This window comes from Elgaria multicarinata, chromosome 8 (genome assembly GCF_023053635.1).
Source record: "Elgaria multicarinata webbii isolate HBS135686 ecotype San Diego chromosome 8, rElgMul1.1.pri, whole genome shotgun sequence".
In the NCBI taxonomy this organism is placed as follows: Eukaryota; Metazoa; Chordata; class Lepidosauria; order Squamata; family Anguidae; genus Elgaria; species Elgaria multicarinata.
In genome coordinates, this window is record NC_086178.1 from 39,714,136 (window position 1) to 39,729,720 (window position 15,585).

The 15,585-nt window shown below is 42.7% G+C and overlaps 1 protein-coding gene across 1 annotated transcript in view; it reads right to left on the minus strand.

The window, feature by feature from the left end:
* Window positions 1-15,585, minus strand: part of NYAP2 (neuronal tyrosine-phosphorylated phosphoinositide-3-kinase adaptor 2) — a 196,950-nt gene that overhangs the window by 68,125 nt on the left and 113,240 nt on the right. The window contains exon 4 of the mRNA XM_063131493.1: window positions 9,960-11,057. Within this exon, the coding sequence (XP_062987563.1) occupies window positions 9,960-11,057 (1,098 nt within the window). The remainder of the gene's footprint in view (window positions 1-9,959; window positions 11,058-15,585) is intronic.

Here is a 15,585-nt window from a genome sequence, read left to right on the forward strand (position 1 = left end):
GCAGCATTGATCAGGATCTACTGCAAAACACTCAGAGATCTACCAGTAAATAGGAACATAAGAAGAGACATTCTGGATTAGACCAAGGGTCCATCTAGTCCAGTGGTTCCCAAAGTAGGCGCTTACTGCTCCCTTGGGGGCGGTGGGATTGCATAGGGGGGTATTAAGAGGCAAGGGGGTGGCAGGGGTGCGCTAAGAGGTAAAGGGGCAACAGGGGGGCACTTGAGGTGGTCTTTTCCGTACCAGGAGTTTTGGTTACAGAAGGAAATTTCTGATCTCTATCCTGTACTATAGAGAGTGGTTCAGAAGCTCCTGGTTGCATTTCCAACATCATATTTGGTGGAATGTGGTTTTAGTGGGGTCTGCCTACTTCTCTCCAAGCAAAGAAATCAACTCCAGATTACTAAACGTGGTGATTTAAGACTCATGTCAAGTGACTTTAAGCCAGACATTGGGAAACTGGTCCCTTCATCAAGCCCATCCATCACATTAAGAATTTACAGAATAGTGAGGTACTCTACCCTAGTTACTAAATGTGATATCTAATATTCTTGCTAAATGACTATCAAACTTTGAAAAGATGATATCACTGGATCGAGTTCATCAATTATGTTTAATTGAAATAACTAAAAAAATGTAATTGGATTTTGAATAAATATTCAATTAATTGTTACTGTTTTGAATTTTATTGTTATTGTCTTCCTTAGTGGGTCATTGAAAACCGCTATTCTGAATAATGATTTTTATAGTGTAGGGTAGGGAGCACCGGGCATGAGTTTGTGGAACCAAGGGGGCGGTTACCTGAAAAGGTTTGGGAACCACTGATCTAGTCCACCATTCTGTTCACTCAGTGGCCAACCAGCTGATGACCAAGAACCCACTAGCAGGACATGAGTGCAATTGCACCCTCCTGCCCGTGTTTCCCAGCAACTGGTGTACATAGGCTTACTCTCGCTGATACTAGAGTTAGTACAGGCATCAGGACTAATAGCCATTGATAGCCTGATCCTACATGAATTTGTCTAACCCCCCTTTAAAGTCATCGGAATTGGTGCCCATCACTATGTCTTCTGGTAGCCAATTCCACAGTTTAGCTACGTGTTGTGTGAAGAAGTCATCCCTTTTATCTATCCTGAATCTCCCACCAAACAGCTTCATGTGATGACCCAGGGTTCTAGTATTTTGAGAGATTCTGATTGACCTTCTGCTGCATGCCCCTGCAGTAAGCTACTAACAGCATCTGGGGATGCCGGGATGTATCTTTCTGCAGATCTGATAAACAGTGGATTTCACTGCTGTTAGACCAATAATTGACGTTCTCAACTATGCTCATCTTGTATATATGTAAATAACTCCAAATGTGACAGAAATGCATTAAGTTTCATGGGGTGCTTGCAGAAGAGGCCTTTATTATGTAATGGGCCAGCCTCATTCACAGAATTTTACATGTTATCTTCTGTTCAGAGCCCTCCCTTCTTTCCTCAGCACTTCTTCCATCTTATTTTCTTACTAGAAAATGTTTGTTAATGAAGAAAAGAGAGGATAGTAGGACAAGTACCTCATGATTGTTAACATTAGGAGCCATTCATCTAGAGTTGCCCAGGCCCAGGTCCAGTGTAACAATATCAACACCTTTGTTAATCATTTTATTTTCCTGGGAACTTTACAAACCATCATTTCTTTGAATGTAAATATTACCATTCCCAGAATTTTCATTTAATGGACTTTACGGTAAGACCCATTAGAATGATTAGTGTGTTGTGTCAGTTCCAGTGCCCGTCCCTAAGATCCTAATTTGTGATGAGTAATAATTGTAATGCTACTCTCTTTAATTTCCCTGCAGGGGTCTCTTAAAGCCTACAACTCTTCCTTCTATAAAAAATAATAATTGCATCCTTTTCCTCAGCCAGGGATGGGAGGAGGGAGTTTTATACTCTCAAATTTTCAAACGCTTTGAGGACATGGGTTAGGCATCTGAAGGTTTAGGTAACTTCAACATTTTCATTTTTGGAGGCAAAGTGGATCTTGGGTGTTAGAGAATGGAGTTATCTGTCAAATGACATATATAGGAAGTTGAAAGTGGCTAATCATATTTAAAATGGTACTGCAGAAGAAGAAGAAGAAGAAGAAGAAGAAGAAGAAGAAGAAGAAGAAGAAGAAGAAGAAGAAGAAGAAGAAGAAGAAATTGTTGTTATGCAACTGCTGAAATATTCATTTTAATGATTTCTGAAGCAAGCCTTGGTCCATGGCTTGATGAGGGTTACCATTTATGCTCAGTGTGGGAGTGGGAGAAGCAATGAGAGCTTTGGCTACTACTTCCCTGTACTGGCCATGCTGAAATGCACAAACCACTTCCCCCAGCCAATTAGCTCCACCAGGAAGCTCCCTTGAAGACGGGGCTTTGGGATGGACCTGATGGAGGACCCACTCTGTACCTGGGCCATATATTGTAGGCCCAACAAAGGTGCTGGCCAGTCCCTCACTTGCAGCATTGGTCTAGACCCAGGTTAAGCAATAGTGGGTGGCCTGCTCTAGAGGTGTACGAGAAATTCATTTCAGTTAATTTTTGATAAGGATCTACCCAATTTCCAAAAATAATATGCAGTGTGCTGATCCCTACCCCCCAAAACATGTGGAGTCCCTTCGATAGCTCCTTCAGAGATCTCGCTGGTTCTGACTGAAACCTGGAATGGATTCACAGCTCCACCAAAATCGGAGCCACCAGCCTCCACTGGAATATATGACGCCTCTTTAAGAGGGGAAACACATGAACCAAAATTGCATTCATTTTGGGATATTCTTTCTAGCAGTCTGAATCTGGCCTATGGACCTATAAATATCAGTGTTTAAATCTCATTGCATTTGAAAATAAAAAATACCTTTGATGCTGCCACCAGACCAGCACCTATTTCATTTACTATGAATATGTGTTTGCTTATTAACAAATAATGTTTTCAGTGTCATTTCCTGCCATCTGTACTTCTTCACCCTTTATTCACCACTTCACTCAAATGATTCCTAAATCCTGTAAAATATTTCACCAAAATAAGAAGAAGAACATAAGAAGAGCCATGCTGGATCAGAGCAAGGGTCCATCTAGTCCAGCACTCTGTTCACACAGTGGCCAACCAGTTGTCAACCAGGAACCAATAATAATAATAATAATAATAATAATAATAATAATAATAATAATAATAATGATGATGATGCCCTGTTCTTGTTACAAGGAGCACAGAGGACTGAAAATCCAGGTTTGCTTGCATCCCACCCCACACACAAAGTCTTATTTTATATTTATTACTGTAATTGTTACACAAATGAACAGCAGAATTGTGATTTTACATAATGGACCACAAGCTGTCAAGCTACTGTACAGAGATGAAGCAAATGCTTTCACTGACTCACTCTCTCAGTTGGAGTCACCCATCTCATATACATACGTATAAATTCACTCATAGCCATAGTGCTACATCAAAAACTGTATCAACATAACGGCCAGCATCCCTACCCATCACATGGAAGACCAGGGTTTCATTCCCCGATAGAGTGATTAAGGGCTAAACTAAACATTCCGTCTCGTGCACGTGGTAGAGCCATGTGCGCTAGTTTTCTTTACCTCTATGTAAGTGTGTATGGCCCTGATTTAGGTCAGGATTGTGGCTCCAGGAGGGTGTGTGTGTTAAACCTCCCCCCTGCACTCATTTTTTCAATGAAATTCTCTCCCTCACCCCTCAGGATGATTAAAAAAAGGAGGAAATAGAAAAATGCTCCATTGGAGTCAATGGAGCATTCTCTCTCTCTCTCTCTCTCTCAACACCTTTCAGATAGGTAGGAGTGGCATTTTGGGGGGAAAGGAGGGGAGGGGAAGGTTTTAACACACCCACACCCACACCCACACCCATTCTGGAGTGCTGCAGCCCTGATCTGAACTGGGGCTGCATGCCCTTACACAGTGGTAAAGAAAACTAGCATGCCTCGCTCTAGACAGAATAATTAGTTTGGCCCTACACGACAGACGTCTACTAGACGGAGCCCTCCATCTATCCTGCTGGCAAGAGCTAAGCAGGGCAGGAGAACAGGCAGACGCTTTTACAGCCTCTCCATCCATTTTGAGCTAGAAGGGGTCTCTGAGCCTATCCAGCTCACCTACCCAGCTGTAGGTGGGGATGGGAGCTCTCCTCCCTGCCCACATCCCTGTCTCTCAATTATCCATTTCCTCTCCTTTGGAGGTAACTACTGTGGCCTTGCCATGGAGTTTTCCAGGGTAGCTTGAGGGATGGGAAAATCCAGGAATCCAAGAAGGGATCCCCATCACACAAAAATTGGAGGCACCAGCCTCCACTGGAATATATGATGCCTCATTAAGAGGGAAACACATGAACCAGCCATGCTTGAACCAAAACCACATTCATTTGGGGAAGATTCTTTCTAATGGTGTGAGTCTGGCCCATGAACCTATAAATGCCAGTGTTTAAATCTCATCACTTTCTAAAATAGAGAATGCATTTGGAGTTGCCACCACACCGGAACCTATTTTATTTGCAAGGGGGTGAATCCCCAGTATCCTATGCCTCCCTGCCTCAAATGATGTCTTTGAGCCATAGGACTGCTTTGTAAATCCCTTGATTGGAAGGAACTAAAACTAAACAGGAAAACACATGCTTTCCTTGCAGGAGGGTCCAGGTTCAATCCCTTCAATTTCCAGTTAAAAAGAATCAAGTAGTGTGTGATGTCACAGATCTCCGCTGGAGAGCCTGCAAAGCCCCTGCCAGGCAGAGTAAACAATATGGAGTGACATGGGCAGTCTGAGCTGGTATATGGCAGCTGCCTGTGTTCCTATATCCTCCCATATAAATGGAGCAATGCCCTCACACAGGTGTAAATGACTGGAGTGGAGGTGTTTAAAGCAGAGGGGGATGTGGAATACATACATCATATGTGCAGCTGCAATTTGGCTCACGTCTTTCTGCCAATGATGCCATAAACACCCAGTTATCAGGTACATTTGGCTCAGAGTGGTTTCTATGTACTTCTTCTGCCCAAAAGGCATAATTTATTGCCACTTGCTACATAAACGCCAGGACGAGAAAATAAACCCTTCTCTCAAAGAAAAGCGTCTTAGCTGTACAGGCTTCAAGATACCTCAAACTCACTCATAAAGTGATTTTATAGGACCTGCAGGGGAAAGTAGATCATGCTCACTTAGGCTGCTAAGCTACTAAAGGCTTAGAATACAATCCTTGCCTGCACTTGATTCATTTCCTCGAGGATCGGAATCGAAAGCATTTCTGACATGCTGAAGGCAGACAAGAGGCAGCACAATATGAAGGGGAGAAGGACTGAAGTCAATTGAAACAGCTTTTTGCCTCCTAGCTGGCTCCTTCCATTTAAAATTGACACAACCAAAAGTGTTTTGTAGCCCAGGGGTGTTGAGCGTCAGGCCTGTGGGCCAATTCCAGCCTGCTTCTGGGCCCAATGCAGCTCTACAAGGTTCCCCAGTTGTCCATGCACCCCCTTTCCCTCTGACTTCCAATCGTTTGATAGCTTCCCAACTTCCATGCATTCTCCTCCCCCTCCCCCCCCAGCCCCATTCTAAAAGGTTGAAATGCCTCTCCTAAGCCTTAGTTACTGGCAGTAAGAGCTGTAAGCTAAAAGATTTGGGGCCACCCCTTTGTCTTTGGACCTGCCCCTTTTACCTTTGGCATTGCCCATGACTCTCCACCTGAGAGCTTCTCCAAAATTGAATTCAGCTCTCCGGTCTAAAGAGATTCAACACCCATGAGTTAGTCTATAGATCTAGGGACCTGTCTTGATGAGGGGTTTGCCCCAGGGTGGATTTGGAGTGGCGGCAGGTCATCTATATGATGCAGCTGCCATTCCGAAGCCATCCAGTGGCAAACCTCCTAAATTCCGCTCCAAAAAAGTTGGGCACTTACCCTGACTTTTTTGGACAGGGAGGCATGCCACAGCCGATGGCAACCGCTGATTGCCCACCATCAGCTGTAGGAGGGCCGGTTTGGGTGCCACACATCCATCTCTTCCTCACCCTCTGGCTGCCCCATTCCTTCCCTTTTAAAAATTTTGTATCTATAGATGTGATCCTTCGCATCTATAGATACAAAATTTAAAAATAAAAAATAAATAAGGGGGAAGAAGAACAGGACAGCCAGAGAAGACGGAAGAGAGGGACTCTCCCTCTGGCCTCCCTCTCACTGCCCCGTTCCAATCCCACACTGTTTTTTTTAATTTCTTATCTTTTCTACTGTTAGTCTTTCCCTACCCTGTGCCTGCTTACCCTTCCCTGTACCTGTTTGCATTCTCTTCCCCTCCTTATTGTTTTACTATGATTTTATTAGATTGTAAGCCTATGCGGCAGGATCTTGCTATTTACTGTTTTACTCTGTACAGCACCATGTACATTGATGGTGCTATATAAATAATAATAATAATAATAATAATAATAATAATATAGATACAATCCTTTGCATCTATAGATAAAAAAAGAAGAACAGGGTATGTGTGTGGAAGGAGTAGGGCAGCGAGAAGGAGGTCAGAAGGAGGAGAGCCAGTCCACATCCCTGTCTTCCTCCCCTTCTGGCTACCCGGTTCCTCTCCCCCCTACCGCATGTTTTTTTATTATTATTATTTATCTACAGATGCAAAGGATTGCATCTATAGATAAAAAAGGCAGGGTGTGAGAAGAACAGGGCAGTGAGAGGGGGAGGAAGACAGGGGTGCAAACCGGCTCTCCTCCCTCTGACCTTTCTCTCGCTGCCCAGTTCCTTCCACACATTTTTTTTTTATCTATAGATGCAATCCTTTGCACTGATAGATTAAAAAAAAACCAGTGGGGTGGGGAAGGAACAGGGCGGCAGGAGGGAGGTCAGAGGGAGGAGAGCCAGTTCGCATCCCTGTCTTACTCCCCCTCTCGCTGCCCTATTCCTCTCCGGTGCTCGGTGGCGGCAACTCCACACTCGTGTTCCTTCTGGTGCAGATGCCAGGAAGCCGAAGGCCTCCCAGTGCCAAGGCGCTGCTGTCAAGACAGGGCCTAGAACACAATAACATCTAGAATTAAGCTTTTGTCCATTACCTGTCCTTGAGGACAAAGTATTGGAAGTCTGAGGGAATCAACAAAGCATGGAGTGAAGAGCAATTTTACAACTTGAGCCTTCTGTTTCACCTGGTAAGAATGATTTTTTAAAATAATAATACTACAGGAGTCTAGCCTTCCTGGTATCATTAGAGACAAACCCTGAAATTATTATACTGTGCGTTAAATGTTTCAGAACCAGTAGGATAAAATCAGGGAGAGAGGATAGCTGTGACAGTTCAGTGGAGGAGCACATTTTCATCAGGTATTCAAGAACCCAATATTCATTTCCTGGTATTTTAAGTTAAAGCTGGTCATGGCTGGAAAGGCCTCTTTGGATACTTTGGAAAGGCATTGCCACTCAAAGTAGACAGTGCTGGGATGAATGGATCCATAGTATGTCTCAATTTAAGGCATATCCTTATATCATAGAATCATAGAATAGCAGAGTTGGAAGGGGTCTACAAGGCCATCGAGTCCTACCCCCTGCTCAATGCAGGAATCCACCCTAAAGCATCCCTGACAGATGGTTGTCCAGCTGCCTCTTGAATGCCTCTAGTGTGGGAGAGCCCACAATCTCCCTAGGTAACTGATTCCATTGTCGTACTGCTCTAACAGTCAGGAGGTTTGTCCTGATGTCCAGCTGGAATCTGGCTTCCTTTAACTTGAGCCCGTTATTCCTTGTCCTGGACTCTGGGAGGATCGAGAAGAGATCCTGGCCCTCCTCTGTGTGACAACCTTTTAAGTATTTGAAGAGTGCTATCATGTCTCCCCTCAATCTTCTCTTCTCCAGGCTAAACATGCCCAGTTCTTTCAGTCTCTCTTCATAGGGCTTTGTTTCCAGTGGCCATAGGAGAGGGAGTATGGAGACTTAATTTTGGAAATGAGAACGGTCCATGAAAAACATGGAACTCATCACCTTGCATATGTATGAACTTTCAAGGAGCCTCTTACAATGGGATGTTCACAGTTGTGGAACTTCTTTATATTCTTGAACATGAATTAAGGATTTAGAATTCTCTGAAGTACACTGAATCTTGTACAAGGTACAGTCAGATAATAAAGAAATACAAACTAAATTACAAAGAGAAAAGGGCTATAGCTGAACAGTTCTAAACTAACCCTGGAAACTCACTAAGAGAGCACCAGGCTGGGAATTGTTGCACATTGACTCCTGCAATCCCTAGTAGGAGTATAATTGATCAGTGATTGTAGTTATAGGCAGCATAGTAATGTGGTGGTGATGGTGGTAGTGAAGATGTTCCTAAGCATATATAGTTGGTGGGCAGTGTCAGTTGAGCATGGTTGGGGTGGGTGTTGGACAGGTGAGACTAAATTCCAATTCTCAGTCAATAATGCAATTGTTTGTGTGTTGAGGACCATTAACATGAATGTACCAACATTATGAGCTAGAAGAAAAGTCTTAGAAAATTGATGAGCTTACCCCAAATGGTTTTAAAATGTTTCAAATTTTTTTAAAAAAAGCAAACTGATTCCACATTAAGATAAGTTCACCCACCACTATAATAATTCAATGAGGTACCAAATTCCCTGATCTAACATGAACTGATTTGCTTCTGATATTGTATTCATCTATGATACAGTGTATCTGCAAGATTGAATACCATTTCATAAATGGTATTCAATCATTTGTGGTTCATCTGTCCGGCGAGGTGATGTTTGCCCTGTCCTGGACGGGGTTGCACTCCCCCTAAAGGATTGGGTCCGTAGTTTGGGGGTGCTCTTGGATCCAGAACTGTCACTTGAGGCACAGGTGAACTCAGTGGCAAAGAGCACCTTTTACCAGCTTAGGCTGATATACCAGCTGCGCCCTTATCTGGACAGAGATAGCCTAGCTACAGTTATCCATGCTCTGATAACCTCTCGTTTGGATTACTGCAATGTGTTATACGTGGGGCTGCCTTTGAAAACGGTCCGGAAACTTCAACTGGTGCAAAACAGGGCAGCCCGTTTACTAACAGGGACTGGCCGACGAGACCACATTACGCCAGTCCTTTTCCAGCTTCATTGGCTGCCAGTCCAGGTCCGGGCCTGATTCAAAGTGCTGGTATTAACATTTAAAGCCCTAAACGGCTTGGGGCCAGGTTATCTGAAGGAACGCCTCCTCCCATATGTACCTGCCTGGACCCTAAGTTCATCTTCAGGGGTCCTTCTCCGTGAACCCCTGCCAAAGGAAGTGAGGCAGGTGGCTACCAGGAGGAGGGCCTTCTCTGCTGTGGCACCCCGGCTGTGGAATGAGCTCCCTAAGGAGGTTCGCTTGGCACCTACATAATATGCTTTTAGACGCCAGGTGAAGACCTTTTTATTCTCCCAACATTTTAACAATCTATAAATACATTTTAACATGGTGTTTTAAATTTGTAATTTTGCATTGCTGCTGTTTTTATCTGGTTGAGCTTTTTCATTGTATTTTATATTATGGTTTTATACTGTTGTTTTATATTATGAATGGTTTAATTTTTGTGAACCACCCAGAGAGCTCCGGCTATTGGGCGGTACAGAAATGTAATAAATAAATACATAAATAAAATAAATACTGAAATCAGTGAAACTGCAAATGATGTACAGTATACAAAAGGTAAACATTGCCTGTTGCTGCCTTTCAACCTTAGGACTATTGCATGTTTAATTCATATTAGGGAGTGATCTGGTTATTTATATGACTCTGACTTGATAAATTATGGCACCAGTTTTGGTGTCAGGAAAGAGGAGGAGGAGGAGAAGGAGAACATAAGAGGACCGATGCTGAATCAGACCATCTAGTCCAGCATTCTGTTCACTCAGGAGGAGGAGGAGGAGGAGGAGGAGGAGGAGGAGGAGAACAAAGAGCATTATTTGAAATACTTACTTTCTGCAGGCTCTTTAGATCTTCTTCCACTGGAGGATTTCCTCAGTAAACTTCGTCCTGAGGTAAAAAGGCTGGTTAACTCCTCTAGAGGACTGGTAGGTGTTCTAGAACGTGAACTACTCTGTGATGATGACCCGTAGGTGTTGACAGAGGCATTTACCATTTTCCCTCCTTCTTGCAATATGTTTCTGGCTGTAGAATGAGGCACTGATGGAGAACTTCTTGAGAGACTTCCTGAATGTACAGAATCATAAGGAGGAGGTCTTTTGAGACTTAAGGGGGTAAGTGAACGACCCATACTAACAGGAGAGGGAGAGGCTGAATGGCTTTTAGGATAGCCATGGGGGGACTGTGTTCTGTATAAGGTAGAAGGATGAGGAGGTGAAGAGGAGTGCCCTGGAGTACTAGTTCCATGAGATGCTGTCTGGTCTTTCTCCACTTTTTGATGACTTGGAGTATGAGGTGGCAGTGAAGACGGAGAAGCTCCAGCTTGCTGTTTGATATAAGACACATTTTCTAACACAGGAAGTTTTGTGACCTCCAGTGGTGTTAAAGGAGATTCGTCAGAATTTGGGGAGCATTGCACTGGCGCAGGTGGGAATACCAAGAGTGGAGGTCTATGAGAAAGCAAATTTGGAAATGGTGGGGGGATATCACAAAGCACACCCTTGGGAGTAGATGGCACTGAGGACTTGGTGAAATCGAGGTCAGGCACTGTGGGAGTAGCACACTGAGAGGAACAGCTGTGATGGTCATACTCACATGGACACTTTGAATCTTGGCCTCCATCATCAAAGATGGGGTATTTCATTTCCTCATAAACTGCCTCACTTTGATCCTCCTCATCTTTTTTGAAGTCTCTTAGTATATTTCCAACCATTTCGATATAAACTGGTTCTTCTTCCTCTGTATCTGGAGCAGGACTGCTGACCTGGGATAAGGAGGAATCCCTACTTAAGGTTGACTTTGTGGGACCATGTTTTTTTATGTACGTCTCATCAAAAGATGCACTTAGCTGAGTGTTTGGATTCCGTTTCGGCTTAGGGGGAGGAACCTTCTTTGTGTATTCATCACTGTGAGGCCTTGGTTTGGCTGACACTGTAAAGGAAGCAAAATATACATGGATGAGACATTTTTTTGAAAATATATGCCTATTCATGCAGAGAGAGAGAGAGAGAGAGAGATCTTCTTCTCAACATCTTTCAAAACTACATGATGCAATCGAAAGCATAAATTTAATAAAAGACTGTTGAGACAACACCTCATGAAGGTCACTGGTAGTTTAGACATGATGATATTTAGACTTCACTCTCCAAAAATTGCACCTAAGAACATAATAAAAGCTGTACTGCATCAGAACAAAGGCCTTTCTAATCTGATATACTGTTCTCACAGTGGCATACAAGATACCTATAGGAAGCCCACCTGAGCACAATAACGCCCTTCTGTTCAGGTTCCCAACAATTTATTTAGTTATTAATTAATTAATTAATTAATTACATTTCTATACTGCCCAATAGCCGGAGCTCTCTGGGCGGTATCGACTGACAAACTGTGACTGATAATACATAGTCATCATGACTAGTAGTTGTTGATAGCTTTATCCTCCATGAATTTGTCAAATTCCCTTTATAACCATCCAAGTTGGCAGCCATCACTATATCAAGTGGCAGTACATAGTTCAACCATGCACACTTTTATTAATACCGACTACTATATATGTACATGCATCATGTTCAGATGTAACTTTTGCTGGCCACCATCAAAATAAATTGGATGAACTGGACAGATCTAATCTGTAGCATCCTAAGGCTTCAAAGGAAACCTAAGAGGCTCTGCAACTACCAGGACCTTAAACTTTCTATAAACTTGAAAACTGGGAACAATATATTGACCTGGACTGTCTCTGGAATTATACATTGCACTGAAATCATTTCAATAGAAAGGTCAAAGATTTCATACAAATTAATACCTGCAGATTAACTAAGAAAGCAATTTGTGTAATGTTTTATGGTTCTCGTAACGTGTTTTTTTTTTTTACAGATTCTAATACCAGAACTCCCCCTCCTACACACACTATTCATCATTAGCCCACACAGTTGTTAAAAAAACATGCAAGAAATGTAGATCTGTTGAATGAGAATATTCTGTGTTGAAAGCTCAAGTGTTTTACTGACATTTTCCACAGCTCTAAAATTCCCATTGCAAACACAGAGAGGCTGTTTTCAGACCACCCAATAGTCTATGACTTCAGAGAAGGGCAATAAGGGCTTCTTCTTTTTTTAGCATTTTTATTTTTTAAAGGAACAGAATATGAATCACCCTTCCCCTACTTTTTCCAACTGGAAATACAGAACAGGAAAATGGGGGAAAAGATAGGTTTGACTGGTTCTTCTATGGCCACAGCTAGACCTGAGGTTTATCCTGGGATCATCCAGGGTTCGCCCCTGCCTGAGCACTGGATCCCCTGTGTGTCACCTAGAGGAACAGGTTTGACCCTTGGACGATCCAGGGATAAACCTTAGGTCTAGCTATGGCCTATAACATGGAAGAACCCCTCAGGTATGCAGTAACATTATTTTCCAGCTTTCCTCCCCTGCCCCACCCCACACATCCCCCAAACTGTCAAAACCAGCACGGACTGAGATTTGTGCATATTGCACTCATGCTGCTGTCAAACATTAGTAGCAGAGACAAGTACCCAGCTGTAAGCCAACCACTGGCAGCTGGGCTGGTGTCAAAGCATGGTTGAGGACCTGTCAAAGACTCACATCCTAGTAGTGGCCCACTGAAAAGAGTCCCCTGGAATTTTTCCTCTTTAGGGATGGGTACGGTTGCCATGAGCATCTGACTGGGACCATGAGGGCAGCAGACCCACCCACACACACGCATAACCAGATCTGGGTAAACATACATGACACACACATACTTTCCGCTTTATAAAGCTTACACACAACCTTTATATGTCATTTTTAGAACAAAAGCACTCTGTAAAAGAAATTAAGTTTGGGGCATTTCAGAAACTCCCCACGGGCAATCAGAAAACTCTGCTAAGGAAGGACTGAGGGTGGATTTTAAGGCTGAAAACTTTGACTCCTGCAGGCCTCAAAAAATAGTTCAATTTTCTTCCCTTCTTTTAAAGTACAGAGTTTTCCAAACACTCCATAAGAGTGTGCTGCATGTCCAGTAATGAAAGACCTTGAGTTTAGTCAGCACAATATTGTGTAAACAGCAGCTGTAAAGGGGCCATTTGTACAACATCACTTTTACGGAAATCCTCAAGCTGCCATTTCTACACAAATGGCAGCTTGCTATGGGGATAGGCAGTTGCCGGACCCACTTGTCAGGTGTGTGGCCACTAAGCGAGCAGGTCCTTGAGTGCCCCATGGCTCCACCCCTGCATTGGGTACCCACAACATCCTAAAATGCAGACCATGCCAGTCCTGTACCAGTCCTGGCCAGATAAGTAGATTGGTGAGTAATCAGTGTCTATTAAACCTAGAGCTGGACAGATCTGTCAGTTTTGCTTTCTACCACATTAAGATTTTTTTTTAAAAAAACCTTCAAGTTCTTTCTTCAAGTTTGCAATTTGGAGAATGCATTATTAAAAAGCAAACTGAAAGGAAATTATCACTTGTCTGACCTCACCAAATTCAATAGGTGTAACTGCGCTGAGCATGGAAAGGACCATGTTGTACCTAACTGCCATGTTTATTTATTTATTCATTCAATTTATATCCTGCCTATATTCAAAATACTATAGGTGGCCATATAGCTCTAAAGGATGAGGTGGCAATCCTAATTAAGCAAGGATATGGTTGAATTCACAGAGCTACACAGCTAGATTTTAAAGAGCTGAGGACTCAGAGCCTTAGGCCTGGATAGACTAAACTGACTGTTTTTGTTTCTCCCACACTCATTTTTTTAACCTTAAGTTATTTCTTTCCCAACTATGAATAAATTTGTGGATCTGGGAAAATCCAAAAATGAACTGAAGTTCTCACCCATCCCTAGCTAAAACTCCTCTTTGTCTAGATTTCAGGGACTGTGAATTAGAACTTTCTGTATCCACTTCGACAGGTGCCAGTAGCATAATATCCTTCAGGTCCATGCTGCTTTCTACTACACAATGGGGAGCATGGATTAAGCTTTTGGCTTTGCTAAGCTGTGGAGAGCCCTGCTGAAGGGCAGGAACTTGTATGGAGTGACCTTCAGGTCTCTTCCAAGTCTGCACGTCTCTCATTCAGCCAAAAGGTCTTTCTCTTCCCTCCATCTCACCAATAATTTAGACATTATCTGCATGTTCAGTTTTGCATTGGGCAGTACAATCAAGAAAATGAAGATAACATGGTCTGAAATGTACTTTGGCATGCCTGGCATTTTCTCATCTGGTGTATAATGCCATGTTATATCCAATGTGGAAAACAAAATACAATTAGTGGCAGAAAGGTCAACATAATATGGAAGATAAACATCTTCAAGAGGATTCTTCCTCTCTTATCCCTTTACAGGACTCTTGTAATCTTTCCCCCTATACTTTACATGAAACAATTCATGTAGATGAGAAAGAAAAAAATAAATCTTAGACTTACTTTTCTCCCCAGAAGTCTAGGCTGTAAATATTTTATAATGTAATTTATTTAAAAGAGCCTCTGTGGTCTTGGCTATTATCTCAAGCCTTGCCCAGACAATCATTTACCTTTCCAGAATATTAAGTGGAACACAGTAATATAATTGGGAAGGCAAGTTTCTGCTTATGGTGGTCACAGAAAATTGTGAAATGTTGATGACAGAAGTAGGCAGTGTTTCTGCACATTTTCTGCACATGTTGGCATAGGTAGTTCATGGTGTGTGTGTGTGCCCGTACATCTAGGATATCTGGCAATGTCCCATAGGCCTTGAAAATGAATTATTTGGCAATCTTTGTGAGCGAGAGAAAGGCACAAGGTTGCATTAGTAGTACTCTGACATTTAGCAGACAAGGAAAACATTCTGTGCATGCTGAGAACACAAACTTCCCTGAATAGCTCACTCTGGCCAATCACCACACTTAATAGTATTCACACTCTCCACTGATGTCTATTTATAGCTATGGAAATCTATCCAAAAAGAACCCTGCCAGATAAGACCAAAATACATCTAGTCCATTGAAAAAAATAAATCTCTATCTGCTTTCATTCATAATTTTCTAAATTTTTATTCACCCCATTATGGTACTCATTATTTTTTTCATATTTATTTCTAAATAAAAAAATACATTCCACAATACATACATGCACACAGCATTAAGCACAATTCCATCCACCAGACTATATGAAAGTAATGCAGAGTTCACACTGTGTGCATTTGTGTGCATGTATTTGTGCACTTCCCTTTTTCTGAAATCAAACGTAGGACCTATTGCAGGCTCCAGGAGTGCGCGACACACCAGCCCCAGTCCTCGGGATGGTCCTGGGACCATGGGGAAAATTGGGATAACTGGGCAATCAGTTTTCTTGGGAAAATGTAGGAGTCATCCCTGCCTGCCCCCAGGGTCCCTGTGCACCATTTGGATGCACAGGGATGATCCAGGGATGACCCTGGGAAAAGGCATGGTGTAGACATGCCCTGAGACAAGACTATATGG